This window comes from Acinonyx jubatus, chromosome E3 (genome assembly GCF_027475565.1).
Source record: "Acinonyx jubatus isolate Ajub_Pintada_27869175 chromosome E3, VMU_Ajub_asm_v1.0, whole genome shotgun sequence".
Taxonomy (NCBI): Eukaryota; Metazoa; Chordata; class Mammalia; order Carnivora; family Felidae; genus Acinonyx; species Acinonyx jubatus.
This window is the reverse complement of record NC_069398.1, coordinates 37,262,320-37,283,898: the sequence shown is the minus strand read 5'-3', so window position 1 is coordinate 37,283,898 and position 21,579 is coordinate 37,262,320. Positions and strand designations below refer to the sequence as shown.

General features: G+C 63.8%; 1 protein-coding gene and 1 long non-coding RNA gene across 3 annotated transcripts; one reads left to right on the top strand and one right to left on the bottom strand.

Moving 5' to 3' along the window:
• Positions 1-4,946: 4,946 nt before the first annotated feature.
• SSTR5 (somatostatin receptor 5) lies at positions 4,947-12,294 on the bottom strand. The gene has a single exon (XM_027043678.2). It carries the CDS (start codon positions 7,696-7,698, stop codon positions 6,601-6,603), a length of 1,098 nt encoding a protein of 365 aa, XP_026899479.1. The 5' UTR covers positions 7,699-12,294; the 3' UTR covers positions 4,947-6,600.
• Positions 12,295-12,402: 108 nt separating this feature from the next.
• Positions 12,403-21,274, top strand: LOC128313643 (uncharacterized). Of its 2 annotated transcripts, none has more exons than XR_008294617.1 (4): positions 12,403-12,706; positions 13,571-13,668; positions 14,829-14,886; positions 16,124-21,274. It is a non-coding gene; the product is annotated as an uncharacterized LOC128313643 (long non-coding RNA). The 2 variants fall into 2 exon arrangements; XR_008294618.1 differs by adding an exon at positions 12,970-13,080 and having other exon boundaries at positions 14,829-21,274.
• Positions 21,275-21,579: the final 305 nt, after the last annotated feature.

The window sequence follows — 21,579 nt, the reverse complement described above, 5'->3', positions numbered from 1 at the left end:
CCAGGGCAGCCGCGGCCGAGAGAGCCTGTTGCCTGGGATGCCCGGGTCTGGGGAAGCCTGCTGACCCGGCGACCCCTCCTTCTAACCTCAGGGTGTGAATCCGGCTGTTCACGGAGCCTGGACCAGGGAGACACTGGGACAGCTCGGTGGAGCCTGGGGGGATAGGCCCTGCTCCCAGCTGCTGGCCCAGGAGGGCGTCTGATAACCTCTGAGAGTCAAGGCCACTACGTCCCCTGGGGACCAGGAGTGGGGTGCGTGGGGCGCTTCAGGGCCCTCGGGGGGGGCGGTCCGGGACAAAATGGCAGTGCCGATATCCCCCCTCCCCCAGGTTCACTTATTTGGAGACATGAACAAGCGGGACCCAGGGTCCAGTCACCATTTCCAAGCGACAAAGCTGGGACACGGAGCTGGGTGCCGGTGGGAGTCCGGTGGAGACCCCAACGGGAACAGCAAGCCTGTGGACTCGGGGTGACCAGGCGTGTGCATGTGCCACGAGAAGGCTGGAGAAGGCACAGCCCTGCCACGTGCCCCTGAGACGGGATTCCGGCCGCTTTATCCACGTTAGTCTGTCCGTTCCGTGGATTCCCACAAATGCCCATTTAAAACATTCAGGTGAAATTCACAGAACGTGAAACTTACCATTTTGGAGCAAACAATTCAGTAGCATTTAGCACATTCACAGGGCAGCTCCACCACCATCTCCATCTAGTTCCGGAACTTTCTCCTCACCCCAAAAGGAGACCCCGTCCCCTCCCCCAGCCCCTGGCCACCACCGATCTGCGTTCTGTCCCCGGATTCGCCTCTTCTGGGGGTTTCAGAGAAACGGAATCACTGGCCGTATGGCCCTTTGCGTGTTGTTCTGTGAGGTCACATCCCCCGGGTGGGTCCACGCTGTGGCACCTGTCATGGCTTCATTCCCTTGGGTGGCTGAACCCCGTCCTGTCATGTGGACGGACCACGGTGCGTCCATGTGAGCACTGGGGGCCCTGGGGCTTTCTCCACCTGTGGCTGTCGTGGATAGCGTTATCGTGAACGTTTGTGCAAAATCCACTCTCTCAGTGTTGTGGGCCAACCCTGGACACAACCTAGAAGAGCGGGTAGACGGGAATCTAGAACATTCTGAGACCCAGCTCTGCTCTGTGTGGAAACCGGGCCTGACCTGGGAGATACGGCAAGTGCCATGGCCACCAGGCAGAGGCCAAGGGAACCGGGAGGACCCAGGTGACCGATGTGCCAGCGAGGGAGGAGGCCGAGATGGGGACACCGCCACGTCGGGCACACCCCCAGTGAAGCACGCCTCAGGTGAGTAAAAGAGCCACCAGCAACACAGCCATTAAAAACATATGGGACACCCCCCCCCCACAGTGGCGTTATTCCCCTCTAAAAGGGAGGGCCACGCAAGCCATCCGCGGATGACGAAAGGATGAGCAAACTGTGCTCCGTCCACACGATGCAATATTATTCGAGACATTCCGACACACGCTGGGATGCGGATGGACCTCGAGGACGCCGTGGTCAGTGACATAACGCCTGTCACAGGAAGACAGTGCGGGTGCCCCTGGGGACAGAAGGAGACGGTGGTCCCCAGGGGCGGGGAGGGGTGGGCACAGAGCTTCCGTTTGGGGCCGTGGGAGAGCTGTGTGGATGGGCGGCGGTCGTGGTCCCAAACAGCGGGGATGTGCCTCCTGCCACTGAACTGTGCTCCTAGAAACACTTAAGGCGGGAAACTTCGACTACGTACACTTTACCACAGTAAAAATACGTGAAAATATTCAGCTAATCTCTGGAAGGGGACACAACGCTCAATTTAAAAACCAAAGTGATGGTGCGCCTGGGTGGCTCAGTCCGTTAAGCGTCCGACTTTGGCTCAGGTCGTGATCTCGCGGTCCGTGAGTTCGAGCCCCGCGTCGGGCTCTGTGCTGACAGCTCAGAGCCTGGAGCCTGCTTCCGATTCTGTGTCTCCCTCTCTCTGACCCTCCCCCGTTCATGCTCTGTCTCTCTCTGTCTCAAAAATAAATAAAGGTTAAAAAAAAAATTAACAAAAAAAAACCCCAAAGTGGAAGCATTTGCCAAACAGCTGAGTGATAGGCTGGCTCCACATCAGCCCTGAAGCCCAAACACAACACAGGAGGATACGTGAAACCAGAGGGCTGGATGATTCCTCCGCGTGGGAAGGAGTGAGGGTCGCCCTGGGCCGGGGGATGCCGCTCGGGGGGGACAGCCGGAGTGCCGGTGTCCAGACATTCTCCATCGAAGGGCGCCCGGTCACACCTTCACACGTGCCCCTGGAGGGACCCAGGTGGACAGGCCCCGGCAGAGTGGCCCAGGGGGCACATGGAGAGACCTACTGTTCAGAGGGGTGGTGAGGCCACAGTCAGGTGTCAGAAGCAGGAGGCCCCAGGCAACGGCAGCCTCTCTCCTGTGACCTCTGTCTCCTCCCCCACTGCATCACCGGCCACGGGGCGGACCCCTGCGTGGCTCCAGTGACTTCTGGGCACGCCCGCTGGGGGCTGAGTCAGGAGGGAGGTTGAATGAAGACCCCGCAGGACAGGCTGGGCACCGTGCGGGCAGGGATTGGGGGCAGCTCCCCATGTCACCTGCACCCCAGGCCCGATGGCCACTGGGACACGGATGTGTGTGTGTGTTGGGCATCTCCCGTCCCCCGCCACGTCCATTCCCCAGCTTCACCCTGACCCCTGTGGACCAAATCACCACCTCCCAGCATGTCTGGCAACGGGGAGCCCAGCAGGGTACGGGAAGCAGGGAGGAGAGAGGGGCGGGCACCCAGTCCCAGCTCTCCTGGTGGTCTGGCCACCAGGCCCCAGCTGCCCTGTGCTGAAAGAGGGCCCCTCTTGGTTCTCATAAGCCCGTCCTCGCACCTGTCACCACCCGCCACGCCAGAATGTCCCTGTATGAAGCCTTCTCAAACAACTCGGCGGGGCGGGCTGCCTTTCCCACCGACAGGCCGGGCCCGGGAAACGTGGGGGAAGAGTGGGAGTCACGGCGGGGTGTTGAGCAGGAGAGAACATGGCCGGTCCCCGCTGCTCGGCGGTCGGTGTCCTCCAGCAGGAGAACCAGCCCATGTGGCCAGGAGGACCTGCCGTCTCCCTCCGGGGACATGCCTGCTCCTCCCCCACATCACGGGGCTACGGTCTGGGAGAGAGACTCCAGTGCAGGTGCAAACGTCAGGGAAGGGCTGGGCTGGCAAGAACCACATGTCTGTGCGGGCAGAGCCCCTGCCCCTCACCCCCCACCCTGTGTTGGGACCTGCCCAGGTGCCCGATGGTGCCCCTGGACCAAATGCAGAGCGGTCAGTGCTGTCTGCAGAGAAGCATCCTGAAGGAGGGGACAGGGCGGGCCTGGAGGGAGTGGGAGGGAGCCCCAGGGTGGGCGGGGGCCGGGGTCCCGGGCAGCCACAGGACCTTTGGGTAAGGCCTCCAACCTGGCCAGAGCCCCCTTTGTTCAACATCCTTTTATTCATTCAACAACCCTCCCTTAGGAGCCCCAGTGGTGCTGGCTGGCCCGGGCAGGTCAGGTCAGAGTGCTTGGCTGCAAGGAGGGGACATGGCGGTGTCTGGGACAGAGACGCCCAGTGGCCAGAGGGGCCGCAGACCCAACTGTCTTTCCGGGTCCCTGTCCCCACCCTTCCCTGGAGATCCAAGCTGTGCAGGGGCCCTGACCAGTGACCACTGAAGACTCTATTGTCTCCGGAGCACTTCACAGCTCTCTGTGCCCCCACGTTGCCGTCAAGTGTCCTTCCTGGTGTCTCCCCGTGGTCTGTCCGCCCTCCTGCGCCAGGACACCCGAGAGGGGGGCCCTTTCTGGCCACACCCAGGGCACCCCAACATCGCTCCCGCTGGCAGGGATTGGCCGGGGAGCGGCCGCCGCCGGCCGGGCCTGTGAGCACAGCCCCGGGGCCATCCTGCCTCGGTTTTTCTCCCTGTGGGGATGCCTGTCCCACCCCATGCCCCGCCCGCCCAGGCAAACAGACCCCTCCTGTCTCTGCACCCCATCCCGGAGGCAGCCTCATCCTGGCCCCGCAGGCCGGATTTCCTGAGCAAGGTCACTCTGGGATCCACTGGAGCCCAGCAGCCAATAAAAGGCACCGATGCGTGGAGAGAGCTCATAAAGCAGGTCAGCCACTATAGCATGTTTGCTCTGTGTCCCCCCCAACCCCAACCCCTTCTCAGGGCCTGGGGACGTGGGGCCCGCCAGCAGCGTGGTGGACCCGTGCCCCCACCCCGGTGTCCCCAGGCCCTCCTCATCTACCTGCTCCTCCCGTTCCCAGATAGGCTTGCGGGGGTGTCTGGGTCCTCGTGGCTCCTGCTCCGGGCCGCACCCGCACCCACGGCTTCAGACACTGTCCACACTGGCCAAGCCTAGCTCCCAGAAACCACCCAGACCTAGGGGCCAGGGGCTGCCTAGAATCTTCGGGGACGTCCCATCAGGCCCGGGGCCCCACACACGCACGTGCGCGCGCGCGCGCGCGCACACACACACACACACACACACACACACGAGGGCGCTCTGGGCTGGCGTGGCCCTGGGCGGGAGCTCATGATGTCAAATCAATCGGGAGGAATCGATTCGGGCAGAGATTTCCGAGCCATCTGCTCGCTCCCCAAAGTCATTCTGAGCAGATTCGCTTTGCAGCCAAAGCCCGGGGGAGGTCCGACTGGGGTGTGGGTGGCGGGTCGAACGAGCCTCAGTTTCTCCCAGGGCACCCTCCCTCCCTGGCTGCTGGCCGCGGGGGGCGGGGGTTGGTCACCAGCGAGGCTCTGCGGCCCCGACCCGTGGAGGAGCTGCCCCGGCCCCCAGGAACCGAGGCCCCACAGGCCCGGGGGCAGGGGCCCCAAACGAGCCCGCCCACTCCCCACATGCACAGGGCCGCCCCAGGCTGGCTCTCCCTTGGGCCCCGCTGTTTTGTACTTTCCCCGTTTTCACCTGCGTGTCCCGGCTCCCGCCTCCCGGGGTGCCTGTCTGCCTCCTCCCAGCCTCGGCTGACCCGTGAACCCAGATCGGCACCAACTTCGATCGGCTCCAGGGACAATATTTGCTTTGGGAAACAGTCAAACATTTATTCTCCAATTTATTCAGGAGATCGGTTGTCAAACACAAGCGGCCTCGCCACGCTCTTGCGTTTCCAGGCCTTGGCCTCTGTCCAGGGTCGGTGCGGGGCCGCGGGCGGCACTGACCAGGCCTCCCCCTTGCCCGGCATGGCTCTGCGGCTCCCCCTGCCCTCCTGCGGGTCGGAGGTCCTGCTCTGCGCAGACCCAGGGAGCGTGAGCCGGGGTGACACCAGGGAGGGCTGTCCAGATGGGGGGGGCACACAGGCCGAGTGAGCCCCCACGTTCTGGTCCTCCTTCCAGCCTCGGAGAGAGGCCCAAGGCACATGGTGCCCCGGCAGGTCTCGGGCTGGCATCTTCTCCAGGACCGCACCGCCGGCTCGGGGCGGCGGCAGGAGGGGGTGGCGTTTCTGGGGGTGGAAGGACCACTCTAGTCTGGGGGTGGCAGAGCTCCCCAGGGGTCTGGCATTTGCTGGCATTTGCACGCACCCACACAAGTGCCGCCTTCCAAGTGACTGCTATTTGTGCTGGGAGCTGCTCCCCCCACTGCTATCTGGAAATTTCTCCTCTGCTGCTCTCATCCCCCATCCTCTCCAGGCCAGAGCTCTTACCAAAAGCAGAAGAGATGACTGTGGGTTCCTGCCCCCTCCCTAGGATGGCCTCTACTGATGCCCTAGGGACCCTTTGCACAGGACCCCTCGGGACACTTGTGTCCCCCGGACCCGGGGGCCCGACCCTCCACCCCCAATTCAGCCGCTTTGCTTGCTGCTCCCCCATCCCGGTCCCGCCACGGAAGCCTCGGCCCCCAGCCCGCCCCTCACTGCCCCCCAAAGCATGACTGTGGCCAACCAGGAAGGGAGATGCCGTGGCGGGGGTGGGCAGCCGGCAGCTGGGGGTCTCCAGGACGAGAGAGCTCCGCAGTCCCAGCCGTCCCCTGTGGGGCCCCGGCCCACCCTCCCCGCACACAGCCGCGTTCCCTCTGCATCTGCCACCTCCAGAGTCAGCATGGTCACGGGCCCCGGGCAGTGCCCGGGGGCAGGGGCCCGAGCCCAGCACCCTCGGGCGTCTTTGTTTTCACAGACTGACACTTGACCAGGTGATGCAGGGCTGGTGTGACGAGGTACATGGGACCGCAGGGCAGAGGCAGGGAGAGCAGTCACCGGCTCACTCCAGTGGTCACTCCCCGGCCCGGCAGGCTGGCACGAGCTGGGGGCAGGATAAGGTCGAGGCGCCCTGAGCACTGCCGGTGACACCCGGCCTCTCCCACCCGCTCCCTAGCGTTCCAGGAGCCCAGCCTCTATGGCAGGAACGGGCTGGGGGGGGGGGGTTGCTGACAGCTTGTCCCTGCAGGGCCACCCATGGCCTCGGCCCACACAGCTGGTCCCCGCACCACACAGAGCGTCCGGGCCACAGGGAGTGTGGGGCACTCAGCAGGCGCCCCCCCCCCCAAATCTTGGGGTGGGGCTCTGCCCAGCAGGAAATGCAGGCCGGGCGGGGGGCAGGGGCCACCTGGGGCCACGCCGGCCCTCGGTGCTCACAGCCGGCTGGTCTGCATGAGCCCGTTGGCCTCGGAGCCGCGCGCGGGCGTCGTGGCCTCCCGAAGCCGGCCGCTCTTGTCGGCCTGGGGCTCCGCGGCCTCCGCGTCCTCGGCGCCGTAGCCCTTGCGGAGGCACAGAACCTTCCGGAAGCTCTGGCGGAAGTTGTCAGAGAGGAAGCCGTAGAGCACGGGGTTGGCGCAGCTGTTGGCGTAGGACAGGACGACGACGAAGAAGTAGGCGCCCGCGGAGGCGGGCTCCGCGGGCAGGACAAAGGCCAGGTTGACAATGTTGACAATGAAGAAAGGCAGCCAGCAGCCCGCAAACACCACGACCACCACCACCACCATGCGGGTCGCCTTGCGCTCCGAGCGCCGCCGCGTGGCGCCCACGCGCACGCCCGACGCCTTCACCTTGACCACGATGAGCAGGTAGCACAGGCAGATGACCAACAGCGGCCCGAAGAAGCCCAGCACGGAAGTGTAGATGATGAACACGGCGCCCCACAGGCCCACGGGCTCCGGCCAGCTGACGTTGCAGGTGTCCCAGCCCTCCTGGATGTCCGCAAAGACCACCAGGGGCAGCGACATGAGCAGCGAGAAGGTCCAGACGCCCGCGCTCGCCAGCTTGGCCACCCGGGGGCGGCGCCAGCGGGCGGAGCGGATGGGGTGGACGACGGCCAGGTAGCGGTCCACGCTCATGACGGTCAGGCAGAAGACGCTGGTGAACTGGTTGATGCCGTCCAAGGTCATGACCAGGCGGCACAGGACGGGGCCGAAGGGCCAGTAGGAGACGGCGTTCTGCGTGGCCAGGAAGGGCAGCCCCAGCATGAGCAGCACGTCAGCCACGGCCAGGTTGAGGATGTAGATGTTGGTGACTGTCTTCATCTTGGCGTGGCGCAGCACCACGTAGATGACCAGAGCGTTACCCCCCAGCCCCACCACGCACACCAGCAGGTACAGCACGGGCACCACCACGGCGCGGGCCCCCGGCGAGGCCGCCGGCCCCGCCAGCGTCCCGTTGTGGCCGCCCGTGCCGGGGGCCGCCGCAGAGGCGTTCCAGCCGGCCAGCGTGGGGACTGGGAACAGAGGCTCCATCGCGGCCGCTGCGGGCCAGGCAGGGCGAGCGCGGGCACAGCGCGTCCTCTCTGCAAAGACAAGGGAGGACGCGGGGCGATTACCGGCCGAGGTGTTTCCTCCCCGGGCCCCGCCCGCCCGGGAGGCGCAGGATCTCCCCTCGGCGGGTAAACACGATTACTCACGTCCAGCTCGGCTGTGGCCGCGAGTCACATTAAGCAAATTGTTTGGAAAACAAGCCCAGAGAGGAAGAAGCAGGGGGCTGGCAGCTCGATGGCTTCCAGAGCCCTGACTATCCCTATGCCCCGCCAACTGCCCGGGGGCAGCTCCCCGCTGGGCCTCTGCCCTCCTCCAGTCGGCTAGGGCCTCCTGGGGCCTGGAGGTGGTGTCACGGTCCCCATGGCGCCAGCAAGGAGGGGACGGCGCAGGGAGGGTGCAGAAGGACGGGGCAGTGATAGGGAGGTCGGGACGGCAGCCGGGCAGGCCAAGCCCCTCACACCCGGCTGAGGCCGGGCATGACACCTGCCGAGCCCTGCTCTCCTGGGTGACCCCACGGCCAGACTCCAGGTGACCTCCTGGAGCCATCAGGAGGGGGCCAGGCCTTGCGTGTGGCCGAGGAGCCAGACCTCGGTCTGCAGAGCCCCCTCCAGCGTCCACCGCAGGCTCTCAGGACCACTGTCCCCTCAGGAGCGCCCTCAGAGCCCGCAGGCTGGCCAGAGGACTTGGTGCCCTGGTCCTCAGAGCTGCCGCTGGGCAGGGTGTCTCTGGGCCGAGGGGACGACAATAGGAGACCGCTCCAGGGTGCAATCATCACAGCTGTGAGGGACACGCTCTGGGCATGCGCTCTGGGGCCGGCCCGCCACCTCCACGGCCACGGCCCAGGGCGGGGAGCGGAGCAGGTAGGTGAGGTCCTTATGTGCCCTAGACCAGGGAACACACGGAGCCCAGGCCAGAAGGACACGCATGCATGTGAGCCGGCCCCTGGGAGAGGGGGTGTGCAGGGGCAAGGCTTTGGGTCTCGTGGAGGAAGAGGCACAGGCAGAGAAGGGACAATGTTAACATCCCCGGTTCAAGGTCATGGACACACATGTGTCCTTATGTAGTTTTGGCGCTTTTCCGTATGTTTGAGAAAGTTCATAAAAGCAATGGTGCTCCGGAGACAATAACTATCTCCGCTGATGACAGGAAGAGAAAGGGGGCACAGCGCACAGGGGGTGGGGGCCTAAGTGCCCCAGGGGACCCAACCAGGGCCACTCAGGCCCAGAGGTCCCCCTGCCCTGCCCGGCTGGCCCGCAGTGCCCCGAGTTTCCTCAGAGCAGAGGACACCCCCACTGGTGGCCAGCCCCGGACTCTGGCAGACAAATGGGGGGGGGGGGTGTCCGGGGGTGTGTGTCTGGAACAAAGAACAAAGGCAGGTGTCAGAAAGAAACCTGAAGGTCCCAATGGGCCGACTCTCCAAGTTTGTTACGAAATGTGGCCCTAGAAAACCGGCAACGGGGAGATGGGCCAGCCGGTCCATTTCATGTGAAATTAAAAATAATAGGAATCGACAAGCATGTCCAAGATCTGTTTAAATAAATACGTTTAGGTTCCTCAATAAGGCACGGGTAAAAATATTATGAAACAAATTTGGCTCCTGTCTAAGAAGTAAAATGAGCAAGTGTGTATTTTTGAAAATTCACAACTCTCGGGTGTGAAAAATCATTTGGACTTAAAAAAAAACTCCATAAAAGTCAGAATCAAGTTGGGTCTGGACACAGCTGAAGAGAGACTCGGAGAAGGGGAGAGGGGTCGAGGGCCCTGCGAGCGGGGTGGGCGGACGAGAGGGCACCGGCAGCAGGGACGGCCCCGGACAGGAGCCCTGCGCCCCCAGGGAGGACGGATAAGACCCGGATGAGGAGGAAATCCCCCAGAATGGCAGCTGGGAGACAGCGGGCCCCAGACGGAGAACTTGCATCGGGACGAGTGCAGCCAGTGGAGAGCACTGTCCCCCTGGGTCCCCTCCGGGTGGAGGTTCGTGGGAGGGGGAGAGACACTCGGGGTTGGGCTGGATCTGCTGCTCCTGGTTCGGAGGGCCCCTGGCAGCTATATGGGGACCCGATGTGAGCCAAGTGACTGTGACTAAGACAAGGCAAGGCACGGCCTCTGGAAACAACCGCATCTCCAGAGAAAGCTGGGGATCCCTCAGCTGGAAGCGGCATTCCCGGGTTGGTGGGTCCACACCTCCCCGGGGGGCCCAGCTGGGAGGAGGGCTTTCCGGGGACACTCGGGCTGAGATCGGCCCGTTGGTCTCTGTGCCCCAGGCCCCCGCTCACATTTGGGGAAAAAATACTCAAGAAGGGGCTTCTGGCTCCTTTTCCTGCATGGGACCCCGAGTGCTGGGAGGGGGAGAAGCCACCGTCCCCTGAGATGTTCGGCTCACCCACGGAGGGAGGGGCGACTGTCAGCTCAGATGCGTCCCTGGCTGGGGCCTGGGGCCCCAGCGTGGCATAGTTGAATGTGAGCTCAGGCCTGACTCAGATAGCCCGTGCCTTCCAGAAGCTTCTCAGGGCTCCCCTGAGATGGCTCCGGAGCCCCGGCACCCCACGGACACCCCAATTCCTCAGGCCGCGGAGCCGCGAAGAATGAAACTAGGTCGTTACAGTGGCGCCTGCCTCTGGGAACACGGTTCTACAGGAGCCATTATTTAGAAGTGGCAATCGTCTTAGTCACAGAAATTACACTCGTGGCAAATTGTCCCTGGGGCCCTTCCTCCTGCGGCGGGGGATTTAGTGGGGGGGGGGGGTGGAATCAGCCACGGGCCCGCGCTGGGGCTCTCTGACCCAGAGCCCCCCACCAGGGAAGGACTGCCTGCCCACTGATGTGGCCCAGGGAACAGACCCCCTACCCTCCCTCCCGTCCCGCCAGGGATCTTGGGGGGTGGCGGGTCACGTCACCTCCCTGAGCCCCTGGCAAATGGAAAGTCCCTGAACACATGAAATAAATTCAGATACGCAAGATGCTGTGTGCAGTGCCTGGCACACAGTGGGTGCTAAATAATTGCTCCCTCTCGCCTGCCCCAAGCAGCCCAGCATCTTCTCCCAGTGTCGGAAAAGGTTCCTGCCCTGGGCTTCAAGGAGAAGGGGCTGGAGGCTTCCCGGGGACATGGGGAGGGGACAGGCCCTCAGTGCCCAGAGCTCCGCGGCTTCCCCCGGGCTGGCCCCACGTGAGGTCGGCAGGAGAGGGCAGGTGTCCTCCACCCAGGGCAGCACTAGCCGGGAGCGGCTCCGTGTTCCTGGGGTCCTCACCTCCCCCGACCTGCGCAGGGCAGGGGCCAACACCCAGAGGACCGGCCCCAGCACCGCACCCGGGCCTGCCTCCCCCACACATGCTCCTTCTGTCCTCAAGGCAGCTCTGGACAGACTGGTGTCCCTGCCCCCCCCCCCCCAGGGGAGACGAAGGTGGGTGTGGGCTGGCCTGGGGCAGTGAACGGGAGGCTGGCCAGCGGAGACCCTTCCTCAGGGTCCCAGCACCACGTTTGTTTCCAAGGCCACGTTCCGCCCCCAGCACACTTTCTGAGAAATCTGGGTCATTTTACCCGGAGCCAATGGAGGGTCATTGTCATCGATGCTGTCAACAGCCTTCCGCCTGAGGCTCCCAGGCCTCCCCCAAGGGGCAGCCGGGCCCAGGAAACCTGCTCTCTTCGGCAGATGGAGGGGGGGAGCGGGCAGCCAGAACTGCCTCCAACGGTGGCCACTGGGACTCCTGGCCCTTGCCCTTACTCGGGACCCCAGGTCAGCCTGCAGGCCAGGGTCGGTGGGCCGGGCAGTGGGGCAGGTGAGCGGCTGGTGTGGACTCTGGGTGGGGAGACAGCACACAGGTGAACCTGCAGGGCGGGCCTTCCTGCTGGGGAAGCATCAGGAGGGCTCAGAGCGCTTGGCCAAGACCCGGGATGCCGGGGCTCCCTTCTTCCCGGGACCCCTAGACGTTGGGCCCGCTCTTCCTGCCGCCTTCCCACAGCTCACTCTGCCTGGCCGCCGCCTCCCCTGGTGCCGACGGCAGACCACCCCCACCCCCCACCTCGGACCCGGCCCGCTCCCCCTGGGACCTGCTGCCCCGCTCGCCCAGCGGCTCCCGCTCCCTCCGCTTCGGCTTCCCACCCTCACTGTCCCGCCAGTCTCCAGCCGATCCCTCCCCGGCCGCGCCGCCCACCCTCCGCCAGCCTCGGGGCGAGCTGGGCTGCGCGTCCACCGCCGGGGGTCGGGCCGAGTCTCCCTTGCGCCCCGACTCCGGCACACCGGGTCCAGAGGCCGGAGGGTGGCAAGGGTCGGGGAGCCGGGGAGCGGGAGGGGGTGGAGCGGCGGAGACTGGGGGGGGGGGGCGGACGACGGGCAGTGGAGGCCCCCAGGGCGGCGGCCGGTGAGCCCCGGGGGAAGGAACACAGGTGAGGCAGGAGCGCAGAAGGCGGCGCAGGCGGGGGCGCGCGGCAGGACCCCCGACCAGGGCCGCGCGGGGCTTCGCGCAGGGTAGTGAGACCCCCCCCCCAAAGGACAACAGGGATCCGCGCGGGGCCCCGGCGAGGTGCGGGGGGCAGGGGCGCGCGGCACTCACCGGGCGGCGGGGAGCCGAGTGCCCGCGCTGCGCTCTCTCCGGGCTCGGCGCTCTGGGCTCGGCTCGCGGCGGGGGGCGGGGCGAGTGCGGGGGGCGGGGCGGGGCGGGCCCTGGTCCCCGCGGTCCCCCCCCTCCCCTCCAGGCAGTCTGCTGCACCGGCCGGGTCGGGCCCCAGAACGGCGACGCCCCCGCCTCAGTCTCTAACGTCCGCTCTGGCAGGAAAGCCCAGCCCGGGGGTCCCCCCTCCCCGCCGCAGCGCGCTCCTCAAAGTCGACGGATCGGAAGCCGTCCTCACTCGGAGAAGCTGGACGCCTGGGTCTGGCGGCGGAGGCCACTAACCCCGGGCGCGGGGCCCAGCTGGCCGAGCGGTTTGGGGATCCCCGTTCACTCTGGAGGCTGTCCCCTTGGTCGGGATCACAGCCACCTGATCCAAACACAGGTGCAGGGTCTCACACCTGCGCTCTGGGACTCGGCAGGGCTGCGGGCCTGGGAAGCTGCATTCTGGCAAGGTTCCAGGCGCGGCGGCTGCGGGGCGGGGTGGGGGGGGGCGGTCGGGGCCCCCGTTTGAGCCGATTGTAACCGGTAGTGTTGGGCGCCGTGCTCTGCTGGGCACGGGGCGCTGGGTGGGTGTCCATTCCCCACACCAAGGAGCAGCCTCCAGAGTCCTTACCCTGGACTTATGGGGGGGGGGGGGGCGGGTAGCCACTGGCTGGAAGGACTGAGGTGCCTCCAGATGGCGGAACCCTAAGACGCCCGGATCCTCGCCCTTGACATACGGCGTGCTGATAGGTGGGGACCGCAGCAAGTTACCCTGTATTTTCTTTCCTCCCCCTCCTCCTCCCCCTCTTCCTCCCCCTACCCTCCTCCCCCTCCTTCTTCCTCTCCCCCTCCCTCTACCCCCTCCTCTCCTACCCTTCTCCTCCTCTCCTCCTCTCTCCTCCCCCCTCCTCCCTCTCCTCCTCCCCCTCCTCCCCTTCCTCCTCCCCCTCCTCCCCCTCCTCCTTCCCCTAGCGTCTTCCCCCTCCTTCTCCCTCTCCCCCTCCCTCTACCCCTCTCCTCCTCCTCCCCTTCCCTCCTCCCCCTACCCTTCTCCTCCTCCCCTCCTCTCCCTCCTCCTCCCTCCCCTCCTCCCCCTTCTCCTCCTCCTCCTCCCCCTCTTCTGTTCCCTCTGCCCCTTCCCCCTCCTCCTTCTGTTTCTCCTTCTCCTTCTTTGAGAGAGAGAGAGAAGGACGACGGTAGAGGGAGAGAGAGAGAGAGAGACAGAGACAGAGAGAGTCTTAAGCAGGCTCCACACCCCGTGCAGAGCCCAGCGTGGGGCTGGGTCTCGGGACCGTGAGACTGTGACCAGGCCAAGATCAACAGTTGGACGTTGAGCCGACTGAGCCACCCAGGCGCCCCAAGGTACTTTCTTCTTTATGCTTTTCTGAGATGTTTCATTTTGTACAAGAAATGTGGGTTATGTTTTTAATCTAGAAAAGGCACTTACGGAACCAGGGGGTCCAGCTTGGGGCACCTGCCTGTCTCCATGCAGGCTCCACGTGGGGGGCGCTGGGCTGCTCCCTGGGGCACATAGTAGCCCCTCCCCAGCCAGACCCAGACCCCTTGTTCAAAAGGTGGCCCAGCCCCCGTCCCCCACCCCAGGCTGGGTCCTTGCAGTCCTTCAGCTCCCCAAGGGGGCCGCATAGACCTCACCCCTGTGGTGGTAAATCTGGACACCCCCTGCCAAGGAAACATGGAGCCCCGGAGAGGAAACTGTTCCCTCCCCCACAGTCCCCACCGGCCCACAAGGAGGCTGCCGTCTTTCCGATGTCCCGCAGGGAGCCGTAGCCGCAGGAGGTCAAGGGGTCCTGGCCCCTCGGGAGGGCCCGATGGCTGCACCGAGCCTGCGGTTCGGATGTCCCCCTGGACCGTGGGCGGGCTGAGCTAGGGCCAGGCTGCGTGTCCTCCTTGGCTTGCCAGCCGGGAAGGCGGACCACACGAGCACCTGTGTGTGGGCTGTCGCGAGCTCAGCGGCTGTGCGCAAACCCTCTGGAATCGATCGGGTGGAAAACACGTAGTTCTCGGCGCTCCCCGGCCCGGCCTGCGCTGGACGATGCAGATTCGCTCTGGACAAAACAGGAGGGGCCTATTCTGTGAGCGCCAGAGTGGCCCGGAGAGGTATTTAACGGGGGTGCTTTTAAATCATTGTAAGCACTGTGTGGAAAGAAGCAGGTGCCGAGGAAGAGACAGTCGTGGGGACAGAAAGGCTGGGACAGGCTCTATAAGGAGACAGCTGACTCCAGTGAGGCCAGGAACAGACTAGACAGAGGGAACAGCAGATGCAAAGGCTCTGCGGCAGGAGTGAACTTGGCATGTTCTTGTGACTGGACGGGTGACAATGGGACCAGTGGCGGGAAAGGGGCCAAAATAGTAGGGCCGGGCCACCGCAAGGGGCGTGATCTGACAGTGAGAGTGACCAGAAGGGGGGTGCTGGGGGTCTGAGCACGGTGGGGACCTCTGGGTCTGTGTCTTGAGGACATAGGGGCCACTACAGCCTGAATGGTCAGCTCTGTCCTCCACAGGCACAGAGCTCGGGTGTCTCCGGGTCACAGCCTGTGGAGGAGGTGACAGTGCCCTGGGGTATGATTATGGCCCACGTCCCGTGAGCTCTGGCTGTTAGGGCTCATGCCTTCTTGCCCCACACAGGGCCTGTTGTCTGCACAATCCCTGGGCTTCGTTCTGGGACCTGCCATGCCTTAGGCCGGGGCCGGGCTCTGGGTGGACAGTGGCATCGGAGGCCGGGTCCCGGGCCCCCCCCCCTCCGACCCGAATCTGCCCCGTGTGAACCCTGGCCTTTCCACCCTCTCTGGAGATCCCTGGCCATGCCTTGCCCAGTCCACAGCTGTGGCTTCTCTATGCGGATCCCCCGAGAACCTCTCCAAGCCCCCCAGACTCCTTCCCCACCACCCCCATCTGCCTCGCCCCTTCCTTCAGCCTCTTTTGACACCCTTGTGGTTCACACCTCAGCCATGGGCTGTACCCAGCTCCTGCTGGCCAGAGGCCCCCAAAGTTCTGGGGTTCCCCAAGCAGCTTCCTCGATCTCAGTGTCCCGAGGGCGCAGGGTCCCGTGTGGGAGTCAGCGTCTGGCACACAAGGGGGACACAGCCTTGTGGGTGGGTGGGTGCTTGGTTACAGCCCAGCATCAGGCTGGGACCCCTGTGACACCCTCCCACCTGGGTGGCCTCACCTGGCTGCTGCCGGGAGCTCCGATGGGAAAGGAGGTGTCCAGAGAGGTGGCCTGTCCGCCTTCCCCCTCCCCGTTGCCCCATGCTCCTGGCATGAGTCCCCAGGAGCAGCAAGTGTGGGGACATCTGGGTACACTCTGCAGAGGTCAGGCCAGCACCAAAGAGAAGGCTGAGGATTAGTGGCGGCTGGGAGCCATGGCAACCGGACAACGGCCCAGTGGTCTCCCCAGGGATGGCCCCTGAGTAGGGACCCCCATCCTAGCGGCGAGCTCTGCCGTGGCCTGCGCCCTTCCCCTTTCTAGAGGCTGAGGCCTGTCCCCCCGCCCAGGACACGAGTGCACCTCTCTGACCATCCCAGCCACTCCGGCCCCCACCGGTGCTGAGGCTCCTAGTGATTATTCAAAAGCCACAGAGGCTGACTCCGGTTCACCTGGAAACACCCCGGAGGCCCCCATCTGTGTCCCCAGGAAAGTCCCCAAGCCGGGGCAGGCCCTGGGGAGGTTGATGTGAGGCATTCACTGTCCTCGGGCCAAGCTGGCCCCCCTCTACTCGTTGAGGCCACGCTGTGTCCACCCCCCAATCTTTTTCCTAGCTGTATCCCTGCCCAGCACAGCCCGTCTCCTTTTCTCCAGGTAATTAGCCTGTCTGTTCCAGTGCCCCTTCCTCCAGGAAGCCCTCCTGGCTGCTGCACACTGGTTCTTCGCCACTCTGCCACCTGGTGGTCCCAGACCGCATCCCCTCGGTGATGTTTGTCTTGGTTATAGAGGTTGTGAGTGTTGGTGACGGATTGTCTCTGCCCCCCACCCGGCGGACGCGGCTGTGGGCTCACGGGAGGCCCTGGGCTTTCTGCAGGGGCCTGAGGTTGGGCCCTTCCTGGCCGTGGCCTCGGGCTTCAGTGGGCACTCTGTGGCGATGCACCCTCAGTGCAGCTTCCCGGGCTGCCCCAGCCCTCAGAATGGCAGGCTTCACCCCGTGGGCGCTAATTGGGCATGACGCTGTCGTGGGTGTAGAGCGGGGAGCAGAGACCCGGCCCCGGGTGAAGGGCCACCAGCCCGGTCAGCGCAGGGGAAGAGAAAGATGAGGTACTGGGGTGACTTGGCACCCTGTGCTGCAGAGAAGCCCCCTGCACCCCCAGGGCATTTCCGGGACCCCCCTGGCCCTCCCTCCCCACCAAGACAGCTCTTCCCTCAGGAGGCGGCTGCGTTTACGGGTGAGGCCCCAGGCCCGCCCCAGGCACCCCGGAGGCAAGATGGTCGGAGCCCCTGGGCCAGACTCCCCAGACGCAGGGTACATGCCAGGGCCTGTGAATGAAGAGAGAGGGGCCAGACTCCAGGTGGGGATCTGTCTGCACCCGGCGTGGCCCACCTGGGACCCTCCTCACCTTAGATGCTGGGTCCCCAGATGATGAGCTCCGGGGAGGAGCCTCTCAGGGTGACCCAGCGGCCCCACTCCTGCCAAAGACTCCCCAGAAGGCTGGACTGGTCCCCGCCCCGCCTCCCCCCACCAAGCTGTGCAGGGTGGCCGGGCCAAGGCTTCCCTGGGATGTGGGCTCAGCCCGGGCAGGGTGGGGCAGGAGGCTAAGGCCCATCTTGCGGATGATGTGGCCGTTCCGGGGCCACCTGTGTGCATGACACAAGGTCCTGGGGCAGGGCCGGGCCTGGCGCCGGGCTGTGTGGCATTAGGTACAGCCGTGGGCACCGACTTGGCGGCGGGGAGGGAAGGCGGCCACGAGAGGGAGGAGGAAGGCGGTGAGCTTCCAAAATTAGCCACGACACGAAGCGGGGATTATCATGGCCCCGCTCACCGACGGGTCTTTGGGGACAAGGGGCCAAACACGGCTGTCCTGGGCACAGACAATGAACAGAGACGTTCTGCCTTTTCCTGAGGGCACCTGGGTACCGGGCAGAGCCAGCGCCCTCAGCGCCCTGTGGCAAAGGCCACAGCCTTCTCTGCAGACGGGCCAAGGGGGTGCAGGGAGCTGGAGCGCGGGTGACCAGGCAACGAGGAGAGGGACAGACAGCACACCCCATCTGGGGAAGAGGCCAAGGGGTGCCACGGCTCCAGAACATCGCCCGCGGCAGGGCGAGCGGTGGCTCTTCCCCCCAACATAGAGCAGCCTGCACTAGGGTCAGGGTGGGTCTTAAGGCCCCCGGAGTGGGTTGGTGGGTTTGGGCTAGTGTCCCCCACCACCACCCTGAGCCCCCAGGCTCCGGGAACAGGAAATGCCCCGAAGAGACGGCTGGAGGGCAAGGTCAGGCAGCCGGTCGCCAGGGTATGGGCTGGGGGGCGGCCGGCTGGGGACTGCGTTCAGCCACACGCGATAAGAGAGCTCTGACGAAACAACCGGCCCAGACCGCAGCCTCGTGCACGCCGGGTCCCTCCCCCTGACAGCCAACGGGAACAGGTGCAGGCCAGCCACGCGGTAACGACAGAGCCACGGGTGTGTGCCGCCCACGGAGGACACGGGGGCCGGCCAGGTGATGCCACTCACCAGTGAGTGCTCACAGTTAGGGTCGTTAACTCCTCCTTGTTCAGCAACATTAAGTAACCAAGTAAAGACCCCACTCCCGGACGGCGGCTTTGACCGAATCCCGGCGAGAAGTCAGCCCTGTGTCTGGGACAGGCAGGATGGCCGGCCGGCATCTGGAGCGGGGACGACCCGCCCCTTCTCTGCGAGGGGCTGCGGTTGGTCTCCGTCCCCACTCAGAGCCCCTTGGGGGAGAAGTGGGAGCGACACCTCCCCCTGCAGTGGCCTCGGTCCCTACCCTGTCCTTGAGGACACCCATGGAGCCTCCCGGAGGCAGCGGTGACATAACCAGCCCGGCAGACAGCCCGAATGACCTGGTGGCACTTGGAGGGGCAGCGATGAGCTGTAAGTTCTGGATCTCAGGCAGGGATGACAATCAGCTGGCCTTGGCCCTTGGGAGGGGCCCCGGGGAGGGCAAGGCCTGGAGGGGACCGGATGCCCGGATGGAACCCTGCGGGCGGGACCCCTACAGCCACACCTCCCGGGCCAGCCCGAGCCCGGAACCAGCCCCTCGTCATTTTTTTTTTTTTTAAATAGTGTATGTTAATATGGACTTTATATTTTAGGGCAGGTTTAGGGTTACAGAAAATGGAGCACTGTTTCCCTATACCTCTGCCCCCCCCACACACAGAATTTCTTCTATATGAAGTCTCGCATTGTTGTGATACATTTGTTACGATCGACGTTACAATGATACTATTGACCCATTATTTTTTACGTTTTTAATGTTCGTTTTTGAGAGCGGGGGAGGGGTGGAGAGCGAGGGAGACACAGAGTGCGAAGCAAGCTGTCAGCCCAGCGCCCGATGCGGGGCTCGAACTCGTGACCACGAGATCATGAGCCGAGCCGAAGTCGGGACGCTTGACCGACTGAGCTGTCCAGGCGCCCCTGTTGACACGTTATTATTAACTGACACCCATTTTTGGTGTTGGACACTGTGGGTTTGGATGAATGGACGATGATCGGTTTCCACCATTGCAGCGTCACATAGTTTCACTGTCCTGCCTATTCAGCCTCTCCTCTCCCCCAGCCCCCGATAACTGCGTTTTGTTTTTTTTAACACAGTTCTGCCTTTTCCAGAATGTCATGTAGTTGGACCCCTACAGTGTAGCCTTTTCTCGCCGGCGTCTTTCACTTGGTAACACGCATTTGAGCTTCCTGTGTGGCTTCCCGTGGCTTGATGGAGCATTTCTTTTTAGCTGAACACTATTCCATTGTGGGGACCGACCACAGTTAGCGTACCCGTCACCTGCTGAAGGACGTCGTGGTTGCTCCCAGACCCCTGCCTTTCTGCGGGCGGGCAGTACTCGAACAGTGCCCTCCCTGCCCCCTTGGCCCATGCCTGCCAGGGGGCCACCCCTCGGAACTACAACGTCTCCAGGCTGTCCTGGGCCCCTGTCACCCTTACCCCGGCCTGGCACCGGGCAGGTCTACTCCAAGGTCTCAGCTAGTGTCAACTGGCCACAGGGGTCTTGCCCAAAGATGGCAGGCCTAGCACCCAGAGGGCAAATATGTCCACACTCTGGCTGGTAGACCCCGGCCACCTCCTCCAGGAAGCCCTGCTCCTCAGAGTTCTGTTGTTAAAGTTTCCCCCCAAATTCATGTCCACTCAGAACCTCACAATGTGACCTTATTTGTAAATAGGGTCTCTGTATATGTAATTAGGGACATATTTGGAGACGAGGCCATCCTGCATTATAAGTGCCCTGGATCCAATGACAAGTGTCCTTAGAAGAAGAGGAGAGACACAGACACAGAGGAGAAGCCACATGAAAACGGAGGCGGAGACTGGAGCCCCCAGAAGCTGGAAGAGGCAGGAGGGAGCCTCCCCTTGAGCCCCTCGGGGTGAAGGGCTTGGCCCTGCCCCCCTGGATCTCTGACTTTGGGTCTCCAGACTGTGAGCGGCTGGATTTCTGTTCCCTGAGCCACCAGTTTGTGATAAGGTGGTAAGATGGCCCCAGGGCAGGAAACCAGGTTCAACCCTCCCTCCCTCCCTCCCTCCCTCCCTGCCCGTTGGCCTGGCACTCCTCATGTGGGCTAATCCCCTGTGCCTTCCCTGGGCTCTGGTCTCCCGTCCTGACTGCCTGCCTTGTGCCCCGTGGTCCCAGCTCCCGGGTAGAAGGAAGGGTTGCCTGCTGAGGGGCACTGCCTCATCCTGTCCCCATGCCCCTGGCACACACGCTGTGGCCACAAGACATTTTCAGTTTCCACAGTCCTTGTGTTTTGATGTTGACACACTCGAGGCCCATTCAAGTCACTTGATTTCCCACTCAGAGGCGAATCCAAAGGAACACATCTCCTCTGATTTGTTCACACCAGTCAACTTTTCCATCAATAAAAAAGCCCATTTTGCTCATCTGATGCCAACGGAATGCGATCTTTTCTAAGATGTCAGAATTCAGTGACTCATTCCCTTATTTCATCCCATTTACGTCTGAGAGTCAAACGGCATCTGGAGACAGAATTCCTCATTGGAGAACAAGTCATTAAGAAGTCAGCATGGAAACACAGACCCGAGCACTGCCTCACCTCGGTGGCAAAGCTTGGGGCCTGGCTCTCCTCCACGTCCAGGCAGCAGAGGCCCGCTAAGTGGGGGTCCCTGAGCTCCAGCCCATGGCTGCCCTTTGAGAACACAGGCCCAGCAAAAACACTTCTGATTTTTCTCAAGACAAAAGCTTTCTACATGCATTGCCTGGCTCACACACGTCGGCAGCAAATGACAGATATCCAGGGCAAGTACGGCCACTGGGAGCCCCCCAGCGCCCTGGGGCCTCGAACTGCCCTGGCAGCTGCCCTGACCCCAGGGTGCCAGCCACCCCTCCGGGCCAGCTGGCCCTCCAAACATGCTGTCCCCCCTCGATGTGCTGCCCCCACCCCCGCCGGACATGCTATCCCCCTTGGATGTGCTACGCCCCCCGGATGTGCTGGCCTCCCCCCGGCCGGACACGTTATCCTCCCCGGATGTGCTGGTCCCTCCAGGATGTGCTTGTACCCTCCGGACATGCTGTTCCCTGCCAGACATGCTGGCCCCCCCGCCCCCACTCCGGACGTGCTGGCCCCTCTGGACATGCTGGTCTGATGGTCTGGGCCAGTGGGTGTATCTCTGTGGGCAACACATCACTGCCCAGCAACCTGGTCTCGGGAAGGCCCATGGATGGGTGCAGCTGGGGGGCCCCGGCTTAGCCCTGACCAGGACAGCAGCCACCTCCAAGCCCCAGCTTCCATCTGGAAAGGGGAAAAAATAAACATAATGAGAATTAACAATAACGACACAAACTGTGGTGGTTAGTTTTCTGGGTCCACTCGGCGAGGCTCCATTTCTTGGTTACTCAGTCACACGCTGGTACAGATGTCGCTGGGAAGGTGTTTGTGATTGCGGCTAACGTCTACCGGCAGATGGCTTTAAGTACAGGAGACGAGCCTCGTGCTGTGGGTGGGTCCCATCTAAGTGGTTGAGGGCTTTAAGAGCCTCAGGTTTCCGGGCGAAGGAGGAATTTCCACCTCAAGAAAGCACTGCGTTGGATTTCATCCCACGGGCATGCTACCTCGAGACTCAGGCTC